Source organism: Trachemys scripta, chromosome 1, assembly GCF_013100865.1.
Source record: "Trachemys scripta elegans isolate TJP31775 chromosome 1, CAS_Tse_1.0, whole genome shotgun sequence".
Lineage (NCBI taxonomy): Eukaryota > Metazoa > Chordata > Testudines > Emydidae > Trachemys > Trachemys scripta.
In genome coordinates, this window is record NC_048298.1 from 60930745 (window position 1) to 60946628 (window position 15884).

The 15884-nt window shown below is 36.7% G+C and overlaps 1 protein-coding gene across 5 annotated transcripts in view; it reads left to right on the forward strand.

Annotated features, from left to right (window-relative positions):
• MSRB3 (methionine sulfoxide reductase B3) overlaps positions 1–15884 on the forward strand; it is a 141539-nt gene that overhangs the window by 47351 nt on the left and 78304 nt on the right. For all 5 annotated transcript variants that reach the window (XM_034770673.1, XM_034770683.1, XM_034770705.1 and 2 more), the window contains 2 exons: positions 9141–9249; positions 10938–11015. In XM_034770673.1, coding sequence (XP_034626564.1) covers positions 9141–9249; positions 10938–11015 — 187 coding nt within the window. The remainder of the gene's footprint in view (positions 1–9140; positions 9250–10937; positions 11016–15884) is intronic.

A 15884-nucleotide genomic window follows, 5' to 3' on the forward strand; every position in this document is an offset into this window, starting at 1 on the left:
GACTAAACAAGAAGACTGAATGGACTTGCAGGCTCCAAAGTTTTAAATTGTTTTATTTTTGAATGCAGTTATTTTTTTGTACATAATTCTACATTTGTAAGTTCAACTTTCATGATAGAGATTGTATTACAGTACTTGTATGAGGTGAATTGAAAATACTATTTCTTTGCTATTTTATAGCACAGATATTGTAATAAAAATGAATATAAAGTGAGCACTGTACACTTTGTTCTGTTGTAATTCAAATAATATATTTGAAAATGTAGAAAACTTCCAAAATATTTATATAAATGGTGTTCTATTGTTTAACAATGTGATTAATCATGCGATTAATCGCGAGTAATTTTTTAATCATTTGCCAGCCCTATATATAATATGGCAACATTTTTTCTAGGACCTTTTGGAGTTTATCTGTAATGCAAGGACAGTGACCTCATATACATATATCCTTGAAAGAGGCTGATCTATAATATCTCCAAATTTTCTAAGTACCAGGATTGCTCAGTTTTACTGAAGGTGCTTCCATTTACAAAGCACTACACCACCTTAATCATAGTAATCCTAAAAAGAATAGACGGAGAAGCCCTATAAGGTAGTTATAGTCACCAGCCAGCCTGTGCAAGATAGTTGCTTGAGTGCTTTGCCCAGTCTATGTATAAATCTGTGATCATGATTTTGAAAGGATGTAAAACCAAGTTTAAGTGACTAGTGGTGATATTTCAGCAGTGCACAGGACACAATTGTCTCCAATAAGGAAGTAAAGGGGCATCCCCTGGAGATGATATACAGAGCTATTTTTCCCATATGAACAACACTTCAAAAAAAAATGTTTTTTACATTTCAAAAACAGCTCTGTATTTCTTCTCCATGGGATGAGTCGTTTCTCACAGGCTCTGTCTCAGCAACATAGCCACCATTGTTCCACTGGCAGTTTTATGGAACTAAAGGGGAAAATGCTAGACATGAGATGAACCAGGCACCCACATCTCCCAGTGACTCTAGCACTAAAGCGTGAGATGATAAAAAGAAAACAATTGGTTCCAATACCAATATCTAGCTTAAAAGGAGAGTGTACAAAAACGGGATTTTTGTTCTGTTTTGTTTTGTTTACACTGCTATCAGTCATTAAAATCTTTGGAAGTTTGATTTTTGCACGAGAAATTTATGATAGAGCTGAAAATATCTGGAGAGAGAGATGGCCTATATATGTGGATCATCAACAAAACATCATGGCCATGGTTGTTTGATGATTCAATCAGATTAAAAACAAATTAGACAACTCCAGAGGTACAAGTCCATTGTAAGTTTCCCATGCAATAAAATACACTTTAAAAGAACCAGCTTTCCCCTTTACTGTGTCAACTCTTCCTTCTATCCCTCCTGAGTGTTAAAATAAAAGAGCGGGGTTATAGTTATTTAATTGGCACCTGACCCAAAATATCCTCTCCAGCACTCAAATTTTCAACACACAGTGCTGCGAAAATGGTCTCTTTCTCCATTGCTACTGCTTGTTTGAAACCTCAAATGGTATGGGATGTAGGTGGGATATAGTCACCTGAAGCAAGGAAACGAAGGAGCCATTCCACAAAGAAATACAGAGCTATTTCCGCCTCCCCCCCAATATATGAAACAGTAATTTTAAGACCGAGATTTGTATTTTATTTAAAGTTAGCTTTGCAGATATTCAAAATAATAAGTCTTTGTCTTGCTAGTTGAAGAGAATCTTCTGAACAACACTTTAAATAACTCAAAGATGGTCTTTGATTGAATTCAGCTATGAGGAAACTTAGAACAGAAACAATGAACCAAAAGATGGAGTTAAACAAAAGTTGTGGCTTAAAGGGGGAAAATCTAGAAAGTTAAATTAGAATTTAACATAAGACTTCTAATATGTAATTTTAGTAGGGCTGTCGAGATTTTAAAAAATTAATTGCGCGATTAATCGTGCTGTTGTTAATAGAATACCTTTAAATATTTTTGACTGTTTTCTACATTTTCAAATATATTGATTTCAATTACAGCACACAATACAAAGTGTACAGTGCTCACTGTATATTTATTTTTATTACAAATATTTGCACTGTAAAAACAAAAGAAATCATATTTTTCAGTTCACCTAATACAAGTACTGTAGAGCAATCTCTTTATCATGAAAGTTGAACTTACAAATGTAGAATTATGTGCAAAAAAAAATAGGAGATAACGTTGCCCACTTCTTGTTTACAATGAAAGTGACAGCAGGCATTCACATGGCACTGTTGTTTCTGGTATCGCAAGATATTAATGTGCCACTTGCGCTAAAGATTCATATGTCCCTTCATGCTTTGACCACCATTCCAGAAGACCTGCGTCCATGCTAATGATGGGTTCTGCTCGATAATGATCCAAAGAAGTGCGGACCGAGGCATGTTCATTTTCATCATCTGAGTCAGATGCCACCAGCAGAAGGTTGATTTTCTTTTTTGGTTGTTTGGGTTCTGTAGTTTCTGCATTGGAGAGTGTTGCTCTTTCAAGACTTCTGAAAGCATGCACCACACCTCGTGCGTCTCAGATTTTGGAAGGCACTTAAGATTCTTAAATTTTGGTTCGAGTGCTGTAGCTATCTTTAGAAATCTCACATTGGTACCTTCTTTACGTTTTGTCAAATCTGCAGTGAAAGTGTTCTTAAAATGAACAACATGTGCTGGGTCATCATCCAAGACTGCTGTAACGTGAAATATATGGCAGAATGCAGATAAAACCAAACAGAAGACATACAATTCTCCCCCAAGGAGTTCAGTCACAAATTTAATTAATGCATTATTTTCTTAACGAGCATCGTCAGCATGGAAGCATGTTCTCTGGAATGGTGGCTGAAGCATGAAGGGGCATACGAATATTTACCATATCTGGCACATAAATGCCTTGCAATGCCAGCCAGAAAAGTGCCATGCGAATGTCTGTTCTCACTTTCAGGTGACATTGTAAATAAGAAGCTGGCAGCATTATCTCCTATAAATGTAAACAAACTTGTTTGTCTTAGCTGAACAAGAAGTAGGACTGAGTGGAATTGTAGGCTATAAAGTTTAATATTGTTTTGTTTTTGAGTGCAGTTATGTAACAAAAAAAATCTACATTTGTAAGTTGCACTTTCATGGTAGAGATTGCACTATAGCACTTATATGAGGTGAATTGAAAAATACTATTTCTTTTGTTTATCATTTTTACAGTACAAATATCAGTAATAAAAATATAAAGTGAGCACTGTACACTGTTATCTGTGGTTTTTAATTGAAATCAATATGTCTGAAAATGTAGAAAAGCATCCAAAAATTTAATAATAAATTTCAATTGGTATTCTATTGTTTAGCAGTGCGATTAAAACAGCGATTAATCATGATTAATTTTTTTGAGTTAATTGCATGACTTAACTGCGATTGATCAACAGCCCTACATTTTTGTGATGGTTTGCCTGGAGAACGGGAGAACAGGTTTACTGATAAATTAGTTTACATTGAGTAAGAATCTGATTTCATTTGTTTCCCATTGTTACTGTTCCTGACAGTGCATGTTTAGTTATCATCTTAAGAAAATGCTGGCAGGTCAAACTAGAACCAAAAGTTAGGTATTGTAAATGTTTTCAAACTCAACCAACATAAATGTTTCCATCAATTGTTTTGTAATTCCAATGAAAAGTTTCTTCTATTTTGTTTTTTTAAAAACAAAAACAAACCAACATTCTCTTATGCTGGAGCATTCTGCTAAGGCTAAATAAGCATAAAGGGAAACAGACGAAACAAAAATGAAAGTGACCTGCCTATTTTCATTCTTTCAAGATGAGGGAAATGCAAAGTGTCAACTAATAGCATAAATGGTGGAAACTAAATTAAAATATTTCAATTTTTAATGAAATAGAAGTTTGGTCGTATGGGTAAGGATATTTTGATATTTTAAAAAAAATATAACTCTTAGTCTGGCAGCATTCCTTTTACATCAGTACTAGGTAACTCGCTATTAGGGAGGAAGGTACACCCCATAGATGGGGGCATGTGATTTGGAGAAGCAAGGAGATGTATGCTTAGACATAGATCTTGCAGTCTGATCCGCATGAGTAGACCCTTCTGTCCACACAGAATCTCTTTGAAATCAGTGGGGCTCTGCGTAGTCTCAGGGGGCTGTCTATACTGGTCAAATGGCAGAATTGAGACCTGTGGTGCTGTATAAAAAAATATGATTAAACCCCACTGACCCATGCGTGAAAAGTTTAATAATAGTATTGAAAACTGGAAGCCTGATTTATTATACAGTGATATAATATAATCTAATTTATTAAACAGTGATATAATAACTGTCTCGCTGTATTTAATTCAGGAAGTCTTAATAGTATGTACTCATTGCATGCCTATTGTGGCCATTAGTGCGAAAGGGACTTATGCACATGCACAAAGAGGAAAATATACACAGTGCTTTACATGAAATTTGAAATGTGAGTTATTTTCAATGCAGTAAGAGAAAGAAAGCAAAACAAAAGATACAATTGTAACAGTTCAAAAGCGTATTAAAGAAGGAAAACTATGAGTAGTAGCTTTTGTCACTCTATCTGAAGAAACCTTACTGCTTTTTTGTATTACAGTATTATTATTATGTTATTGTTATTAATTAAATCAAAGGAAATTGTGTATATGTTGGTGTTTGTCTTCATTATGAATCCCAGAATTGGAAAGTTTCACAAAAATAGGAATTTAGAAACAAGGTGAGATGCTCAGGTCAACACCAGAAAATGCTTGCAGCTCACTTCTGTTTTATAGTGCTGGGCTCCAAGTTGAGGGATCAAGCTGTAAAACAAGGGGAAGTGATGGTGAGGATGGTAATTATTTCCAATGTGCTTTGCATTTTTTTCCCTCAAAAAGGCCATTTTTGAGATGCAGAAATCAATAAAACATCCAAAAACGATATTTTATGCATATTTGTTAGCCTAAAAATAGACATTCCTGTTTTATTATTAGTTTCATCTGAAAAAGCCTCTACCTTGTTTTGAAGCCTTGAAAGCCACGTTTCACTTTGGTTAGCACTGCTGCCATTTTTGGCAGCATAAAGGATCTTGAAGTACAGCTGTATGCAAAATGCCTTTATAATGAACAGTAATGAGAATGAAGAGGGAAGGATAAACAGTAAATATTCAACTGGGGCCCAGATCTCTCGGAGTTCCATGCAGGTAGCCCCTGCCACAGACTTCACTGGAGCTCCATGTAAGGAGCTCACTGCAGAAGCAGGGACAGGTATAACAAACCAAAACAGGATGTTCAGATGCACACTTACTATCTTGAAGATACGTTTAAAATTTCTCCTGTTTTTTACTTCAAGGAGGCAAAAATTGGAGTGAAAATTTAAGATTTCCGCCCTCCTCGTGGTCCCATGAAATGACTGGACCAAAGTGGATGCCATGCTAATTTTAAAACTGCAGATTAATTTTTTTTTAAAATTGACCTGCAAAGTTTATGAATAAGCGGCACGCAAATTTAGATCTGATTTGCCAGGAAATTAAGAAGCCTTCTAAAGTTTTAGAGACTTTATGGGAATCCTGTTTCAACCCATTATTGACCCCTTGTTGAGAGAACTAACACAAGGAAGATAAGCATGGGCTGATGGACAGGTTCATTCTGTGTTCTTTATGAACAGTAAGGTGATTTGATTGGGCTCTTGCTCTGTACTGTTGATATTTTTTCATAATTGGTCTGGATACCATATTGGTTGCATTATTAGTTGCTATTGTATAATCACCATAGAAGAAATGATCCATCCATAATTGTTTTCCCATACTCCCTATATTTCATCTTGTATTTCCCACTGATTTCCTCCCCCCCCCCAAAAAAAGTTGTTTTTTTTGTTTTGTTTTGTTTTTTTTAACAATTGTCTTTAGAAACTATCATATAAGCTTTGCAGTGTGGAGTACAGGCATTATTTTAGTGCAAAGTGAGCGTTTTCCCGTCTCTAGTTTGCTGCTTCTTCCTCATCATATTTAAACCAATGGTGGTGATAGCATCGCTATAAACCACAAGCTAAAGATGTTGCATCTGTGCATGTTTTGCATGGGGATGGCTAATCTGGATGACATAGTATTACAAAATAAGGCTCCAATTCAGGAAAATACTTAAGCACATGCTTAAAGTTATGCATATGTTTTAAGTGCTCCCTTGTATAGGAATGCTATTCTGAATTGGAGCCTAAGTAAAGAACTTAAAATACTAGAACCTTACTAATTCACCCTAACAAGGAGACCCATTGCAAACTAGCAAGTGGTGGGGGTAGCCAGTAGATATACAGCATATTACCCCTTGTCTCTGACATTCAAGAGCAATGTGAAACAGGCTTGGTTAATTTACTGATCTATCAGTTTGCCATGAACATTTAAACCATAAGTGTCAAAGCTCTGTTTAAGGATGTTCCTGAGATCTGAGGGTTGGGCCACGCGATGACACGAGGTTCATCCAAGTGGGATGCAGCACAGCATTAGAATTTTGCTGGCCAGTGCTCTGCAAACCTTGAAAATCTCTTTCCAGTGTAGGTCTGCAGTGTACACCAGTGCAGAGTAACAAGATTTCACTGTACACGTAAATACTTGTCTGTCTTGTAAAACATTCAGGTAACTATAAAAACAATAGGTAAAAATCTCTTATAACATGCTTCCTACTTCTGACTGCAAGGTCATGGATTAAATGATATACAGTGAAATGGAAATTTCCTTCTGTATAGTAGTGACTATACCCAGTAAAGAATGCTATGATTCTAAAACGATAAAATCAGGGTACCCACTTAAGGAATTATTGTAAGAGTTTAAAATTAAATTTGCTTTTAAAACACTCAACTTTTCCATGCTTTTTCAAAGTTGAGATATGCTTAGTTATTTTTTTTAATGTTAAGGAATAAGATGAAGTTTTGGAAGCAGAAATAATTTTGAGCGAGTTTTAAAAAAATAAAAATAAAGGGCTGTTTGTCTATAAAACTCATCGGACCAATTTGGGCTGCTTTTTAATATTAAAATATAAGATTTAGGATTAATAATTCTCAGACAATTTCTTATTGAGCTGCATAATGCAACATTGAGTTATTTATGTAATGCATATACTTCTTTTTGCTGTTAGTTATCCTTTGAAAGACTTATTAGTGCAAGAAGACAGCACACCCTGAGAATAAAAATCTCCAAAGTTTGACATCTTTAAATAAGCAACCAAATGTTATAAAGAACAAACCTCACTTACAGTTAGGAAACAATATTTACATTTAAGGTTGAAAAGCCAGGATGTAGGAAAATTTTGCTAATTTGGAAGGTGACCTTTAAGTGCACCAAAACCAAATAATTTGTAAGCCATGGCACAGGGCACATTCCTGCAAAAGTTGTCTGAATACTTCTTTAGTGGTTCTTGAAAGACAAACAAAGAAACCTGGAATGAAATCTTTATCCCCCTCCCAAATAAGATTGAAACTAACAAAGGAGTATAGCAGCGCTCTTTCAAAGCTTGCCATTAACAGGAGGGTTCTGCAGCACAGTTAATGAGATGTTTCAGAAAACAATCTGTTTTTAAGAATGTTTAGATCAAAAGTAATTTCCAATCTATGAAATGAAGTTGCTTTTCAATACCTTTCATTCAGTAGCCAAGCTTTTTATGTTTGCATTATTTATTTCAATCAGATGTTCTCAATTTTACTTTTTCTCCTTGGACTTACTTGACAAGGTTAGTCAGTAGTGACCAACAATTTTATTCTTCCAAAGCAAAAAACGAGAGAGAGAGAAAGAAGGGTGGAGGTGGGGGAGGGGGAGAAACATCTTTGCCTAAATGATTTGCAAGCATCTGTGCTTTAAGCTACTTTTTATGAACACTCTTAGTAATGACTCAAGGTAAAAAAGCAGAAAAGCATCCAATGTTAGGAAATTGCAATCCAATACCACGTAATTTAAACCTGCCATTGCTTCTCTTGTACTAAATGACATACAGATGGGTAGCTCTGTTCCCTCTACTTTGGGAACACAATTGGACTTTTTATGAGAGTATATATTGCTGACAAAAATATTTTTGTCAGGACTGTTTATTTCTAATTGTGCATATTATAATTACTTGAATAATTAGAGTTATTTTACATGAAGTATTACATATGGTTAGTAAAGCTATTTCCACATTCAGCACACTTATACTAGTGTATTTTTTGTTGTTGTTGTTTTCATTCACCAGAGCAACCAGTATTGGGTCCTGAAAAGTATAAATCTCAGATTGGCTTCCTCAAAAAAAAAAAAAAATTTTTTTTTTTAATTCTTTTCTAGAGTAATTACAGATTTTGCATTATAAGAATGATGTTTTTACAATAATGCCTTGAGACCATTTAGATTTTCTTTTTGTGTGTAGAACTAGGCATAGTCTAGGTTGGGATTTTCAAGGGAGTATGAGCCAGCTTTTGATTTTAATTAATTAACAAATTAATTAATACATCCCAGCTATAATTTTTAAGACAACTTTATTTTTGAGGACTGCACAGTTTTTAGAATAGTGAAATGACTTTTCTATTAGGGCTGATATTTTGATCTGCGTTATGAGACATAGTCCGTAAGAATAATTCAATTGTGACAAAAATACACCTTTTGAAACAAAGTTAAAATAAATGTAAGGATGGTGGAGAAATCAACCATATTGGAAGTATAACAATTTATAATATTTAAAACTTCTTTAAAAGGTTGTGAAATCATTGGATGCTGAATTGTGGCTAAACATCATATGCCCATTACCTTATGTCTACAATATAGATGTCTTGAAAAGAGCATTGAGTTTCAGTTATTTTTTGCAGACTTCTTTTTTTTTTTTTTTAAGTGGTAGGAAAATGTTACCTTCTCATGAATGACTGTAAAGATTTAGGATGGCGCACAGAAGGCTTTGGCTGTAGCACATTGTCACTGCTCCAGTGGAATCACCTGGCTTTTGAGCAACATTCTTTTAAAACTTGGATTTGAAGAAATAATCAGCTGCAGTTCAGCTGAGCCGTTCTATTGCATTAGGGACTGGTCTGGTCATTGACAAGTGAATGCAGAAGCTATGCTGTGGCCGTCAGCCAAAGCAATTATTCAAGATTTAAGCTAAAAAGACTCCTTCTCTCATATCCTCTCCCTTTTTCAGGGTCATGTAGGGATAAAAAGAACTGCAAGGTGGTCTTTTCCCAGCAGGACCTGAGGAAGCGGCTGACGCCTTTGCAGTACCATGTCACTCAGGAGAAAGGGACTGAAAGGTATGGCCGGCTGAAGGAAGCATATTCATGAAGAAATAGGCATCTTTCCTTCTTTCCTCCCCTTTGCTGCTGTTTCCCCTCCAACTGCTTTCAAGAATTCTCCACTTGTTTACTAACCCCTACAAATTAACACCACTGAAAAGACAGGCATCTGCCGTGTGGTGGTCAAGACAATAGTGTGTGTGTATTAAATGAACACTAAGTGTCTTATAAAGTCACAGAGCTTATGTTTAGGGTCTGTTTTTAGTTTACTACAAAATGTGTGGAAGTAATAGCGGTTTAGGTACATTTTTTGGAAGACATCACAGTGAGCAGAACCAAGAGGAAAATGGCTCTGTGCCAGGAGGCTGAAATTTTGAAGGTGGCCATTGTAAGTATAGACATTTTGGCTGCAAAAAGAAGGTAGCATAATTTAGTTCCTTTCCACCCCACTCCAATTTCTTTTTGAAGCGCATGTGGAGAAGGTATTTATTGGCTCATTTGTGGTAGGAATGTCAAAAATTTTCAATAACTGCCCTCACATGGCTTTAGTCCCTGGAAGCTAGCCCTAAATCCTGGATGGAAAAAAAAGTGCTCACTTCCAAACTGTTCGTAGTGAATAGTCTCTCTCAGCTGATTCCAGCATGAAGGCAACTTGCCAAAGTCTAACCATTTTGTTGTCTAATTTATACCATGGAGCTTGGCATAAGGCCCTAGCTTACCTCTGATCCAAATGTATTAATGATGTAACTGCTTGTTTTCATTCATGACCTGAAAGGGCTCTTTACCACACATGGGGTCCTAGTTAATAGGCAACACTCTTCCTATCAGAGTATACTATTTGCTGAATGTAATGAATGAGAATCACTGGCACAAAACCCCCCACAAATGAGCTGGCAGTGGGACCTGAGCCTCCACTCATGAGACCTTCTTCCACCCTAATCACTTACTGTTGTGTATATGATTAGCAAAATGATTTAATGCACGCAAACAATTGGAGAGTAGGTCATTCTTAAAAATCCTGTTTATAAAAAAAAAATTGGACCTCATAAAAAGGGTGAAAGGATAATAAAAACAAGCTGCCGAGCACATAGGCTTTTTGTTGGACTAGCGCAGCTGATTTGTATTAGATGAATGACCTCCTAGCCCTTACGTTTGTTAACTTAGAAAAATATTCCCTTAAAACTGTAATATTCCTTTTCGACTAAAAATATAAGGCTCACGCAGCTTGAAATGATGGACGAGTTGTTTCATTTTCTGCTAAGATACGAATGATACTCGAACACACGGGCAGCCCATCCTGTGCTAACAAACCAACAGTGCCATTTACCCACTACGCTAGAGCTTTATTTGTTGCTGAGCATTTGAGATCATTGTTAAAAGATTGTTTGAAGACTAAAGCTAGAGAAATGCTCAAGATTAATTGAATTTTAAACAATCTTTGTTTAAAAAATACTAATTTTAGGAAGTTGCCAAACAGTTTTAAACAGTAATTGGTTTTTGTGCTCTTATCTTTGATGTGTGTGAGGTTTTGCTTCCTCCTGAATAGTATGTAACTGTTAAGGCAAATTTATGAAGATATTCATTTTTTCATTTGATAAAGAATAACAATAGCTAACTCTTGAGTTCAGCTTTCTGCACTCTAACATAGTATTTAAAAAACACTATTCCTTTACTGATTTTTAAAATAGCGTTCTTGTTTTTCCCAGCGCCTTTGAGGGAGAATTCACACATCATAAAGCTCATGGGATATACAAATGTGTTGTCTGTGGAACTCCTTTATTCAAGTGAGTATATTAAATATAATTTCAAGACTTTTTTCTGTATTAGATATTATGTTATGATCCACCGTAATCTCTCATGTTCCAGGCTTTACAGTAGCTTTGTAAGAAAAATTAAAAATTAACTTTCATTCAAACCAAAAGATAGTATAACAAAATTTAAATAGCATAATACAGTAAACTGGGAGTCTTGTAGTATAAGTAACTTGACTGGGAAATGAGTTTTATAATACAGAGCCATGGATTTAGCTGGTGAGGTAACTTTAGAGTTATTTGAGTTCTTTATTTCAGCATTGGAGATTCAGACGTGGGTGTAAACCAGTGATCCCCATTCTGCGGGCTCATGTAGGCCCGATGGAGGTAGTCTATCCATACTCCAGTCAGGTGGTTAGACCTTTAAGAACATAAGAACATCCATGCTGGGTAAGAACAATGGTCCATCTTTTGATAGTGGCCAGTGCCAGAAGCTTCAAAGGGAGTGAACAGAACAGGGCAATTATCGAGTGGTCCAGTCCCAGCTTCTAACAATTTAGGGGCACCCAGAGTGTGGTGTTGCATTCCTGACAATCTTGGCTAATAGCCATTGATGGATCTCTCCTCCATGAATTTATCTAATTCCTTTTTTAACCCAGTTCTACTTTTGGCCTTCACGACATCCCCTGGCAATGAGTTCCACAGGTTTTACTGTGTTGGGTGAAGAAGTACTTCCTTATGTTGTTTTAAATCTGCTGCCTATGAATTTCATTGGGTGATCCCTGGTTCTTGTGACGGGGTAAATAACAGTTCCTTATTCACTTTCTCCACACCATTCATGAATTTATAGACCTCTGTCATGTCCCCCTTAGTTGTCTCTTTTCTAAATTGAATAGTCCCAATCTTTTTAATCTCTCCTCATACAGAAACTGTTCCATATCCTCTAATCATTTTTGTTGCCTTTCTCAGTACATTTTTCAATTCTAATATATCATTTTTGAGATGGGGTGACCAGAATTGTATGCAGTATTCAACATGCCATTATATTTTCTGTCTTCTTATCAATTTCTTTCATGTTTCCTAATATTCTGTTAGCTTTTTTTGACAGCGGCTGCACATATGAGCAGATGTTTTTAGAAGACTAACCACGATGACTCTAAGATCTCTTTCTTGAGTGGTAATGGCTAATTTACACCCCTGTATGTATCTGTATGTATAGCTGGGATTATGTTCTCCAATGTGCATTACTTTGCATTTATGAACATTTAATTTCATTGACCATTTTGTTGCGCAGTTCCCCAGTTTTGTGAAATCCCTTTGTAACTCTTTGCAGTCTGCTTTGGACTTAACTATCTTGAGTAATTTTGTATCTTCCGCAAAGATGCTACCTAACTGTTTACTCCTTTTTCCAGATCATTTATGAATATTTTGAACAGCACTGGCCCCAATTGCAGATCCTTGGGGGACCCTGATCTTTACGTCTTTCCATTGTGAAAATGGACTATTTAGTCCTACCCTTTGTTTCCTGTCTTTTAACTGGTTACTGATACATAACAGGACTTTTCTTCTGATCTCCTGACTGCCTACTTTGCTTAAGAGACTTTAGTGAGAGACCTTGTCAAAGGTTTTCTGAAAATCCAAGTACACCCCATACACTGCATCGCCCTTGTCCATATGCTTGTTGACCCCACTCAAAAAAGTCTAATAGATTGGTGAGGCGTGATTTTCTTTTACAAAAGCCACGTTGTCTTTTCCCCAACATATTGTGTTCTTCTATGTGTCTGATAATTCTGTTCTTTACTATAGTTTCAACCAGTTTGCCCGGTACTGAAGTTAGGTTTACTGGTGTGTAATTGCCAGTGTTTAGAGCCTTTAAAAAAATTAACGTTATATTGGCTACGCTGCTCTGCAGCCAAAATGCTTCTGAAATAAATGTAGTCAAACTTTACTAATTCTGGGTCACTGAGAACGAAAATTATGCTTAAAATTGTTGATTGGCTCTAGTTTTCAAGATATGCTATTGGATCAGTATATATGACCCTTGACTGGGGAATGGCGGAGGATAAGTGAGTTATAAAGGGAAGGGATCTCAATTTAAACCAGAAATGACTAAAATACATCTTTGACTGGATCTATGAATAAATCTATGACTGGGTTTGGATAGTACTTGGTTTTTAGACAAAACAATGAATGATGCAATCTGAAGCTGGTATTGTATCATACATGATATGAATTACATCATGTTATTCCTAAAAGTCATGGATGATGCAATCATAACGAAGTTTACATCACTCTGCTGAACAAATTGCCCTATATCAGCTCTAGAAATCATACAGTGTCGTGCTCTCTTATTTGTCAGTGTTCGATTTTGCAAAGGGACACATTTCTGTTTAGCCAAAGTGAGCAGAGATGCCTCGTACTTGTGTGAACAGTGCAGATAACTTCTGCTATGTTTGTGGTGAAGTGACTTTTGCATCACAAAAGCACAGTATAACCACTATGGTTAAGAGAGCCTATCACCTTTATTTTGGCTGCAAAATTGGAGATCAGGACAAGAGGTGGGCCCCACACATATGCTGCAACATTTGTGTAACACATCTTCGCCAGTGGTTGAACAGGAAAAGGAAATCTATGCCTTTTGCAGTGCCAATGATTTGGAGAGAGCCAACAGATCATACCAGCAATTGTTACTTCTGCATGGTGTCTCCAGTTGGGAAAGGTGTGTCAAAGAAGAAAAAGTGGACTGTACATTATCCAAACATTCCATCAGCTATACGCCCAGTACCCCATGGAGAAGGACTGCCGGTTCCTGATGCACCAGAATCATTCTCACTTGAGTCAGACGAGGACGAGGGTGAAACTTCTGGTCCTGAACCATCAATGTCACAGGACCCACATTTTCTCTCATCCTCCTCCTCTGAACCACACCTCATAACACAAGCTGAACTGAATGACCTTGTCAGGGATTTAGAACTACCCAAGAGTAAGGCAGAGCTGTTGGGCTCCAGACTACAGCAGTGGAATCTCCTGGCAGGTGATGTTAGGGTTTCCATGTTCCACGACCATCAAAAGGATCTTGTCCCATTCTTCTTCATGGAAGGTGATCTTGTAGCCTGCAACAACATCGATGGTGTGATGGCAGCCCTCAACATCGTTCACAATCCAGATGAGTGGAGACTGTTCATCGATTCATGGAAGACGAGTCTTAAAGCTGTTTTACTGCATAATGGCAATGTTTTGCCATCAATTCCAGTTGGTCATGCAGTCCATATGAAGGAAACCTATGACAACATGAAACAACTTTTGAGGTGCATAAACACTGACCAACATCAGTGGCAGCTTTGTGGTGATTTGAAGATTGTTGCTCTCTTGCTTGGTCTGCAGACTGGATACACAAAGTACTGCTGTTTCCTCTGCGAATGGGATAGTCGTGCAAGAGATTCCCACTACATCAAGAAAGATTGGCCACTCCGACAGTCATTGGAGCCTGGGAGGAAAAGTGTTCAGCATCCACCACTTGTTGAATTAAGGAAGATTTTGTTACCACTCTTACACATCAAGCTGGGTCTGATGAAGAACTTTGTCAAGGCCATTGACAAAACACAAGGAGCTTTCAAGTACCTCCGTGGAAAATTTCCAAGGTTAAGTGAAGCTAAGATAAAGGAAGGTGTCTTTGTTGGTCCTCAGATTCGTGAACTTCTTCGAGATGAAGTATTTGACCATGCACTGCGTGGCAAGGAAAAGACTGCATGGAAAGCCTTCCAGTTAGTGGCAATAAATTTTTCTCGGAAACAACAAGGCAGACAACTATAAGTTGTTGGTGGAAAACCTCCTCAAGGCATACAAAAGCCTTGGTTGCAACATGTTTTGCACTCTCATCTAGATTTTTTTCCACCGAACTGCGGAACAGTGAGCGACGAGCACGGCGAGTGATTTCACCAGGACGTTGCAACAATGGAGAAACGCTATCAGGGCAAATGGAGCCCATCAATGCTTGCAGACGATTGCTGGACAGTGACAAGAGATGCTCCATTTAATGAATACAAGAGACAAGCCAAGAAGCGCCGAGTAGACACTGAATAGGACTAAACTATGTACATAATAGTGTTTTGCCTTTTGTTTCATAATAAATTTTATTTATATAACCCTTTTGCTGATTTTTAAAGTGTTCCATAAACAGGACAGGTGAAATATTATCATGTAAGCAACCATAAACACATGAAAAGACCTAGGTTTACAATTTATGATTAAAACTCTATCTACAGAATATACATAGACATAAAATGTAAAAACTTAAATATCTTAGAAACAGTAGCCAATCAGTTGTTTTAATTGTCATATTTGAATTCAGCACATCAAAATACATAATAAATAGCACATTTTATCTCTGAAGCAGACGACTTCCCCAAAATTGTAGACCAGTGGCTATCTTCCAGTCATATGGTGCAGAGTTTGATTTAAGTGATAGATTATATACTACAGTTAATAGTTCTATAATTTCATATTTGAGTTCCTTCAGGACTCTTCGGTGAATACCATCTGTTCCTTGTGACTTATTACTATTTAATTTGTTCCAAAACCACCTCTACTGACACCTCAATCTGGAATAGTTCCTCAGATTTCCCATTTAAAAAGAATGGCTCCGGTGTGGGAATCTCCCTCAGATCCTCTGCAGTTAAGAACGATGAAAAGAATCCATTTAGCTTCTCTGCAATGGCTTTATCTCTTCATTGAGTGCTCCTTTAGCACCTTAATCATCCAGTGGCCCCACTGATTGCTTGTCAGGCTTCTGATGTACTTACAAAAAAATTTTGCCATTAGTTTTTGTGTCTGTTGCTAATTTCTCTTCAGATTCTTTTTTGGCCTGTCTAATTAAGTTTTACACTTGACTTGCCAGAGTTT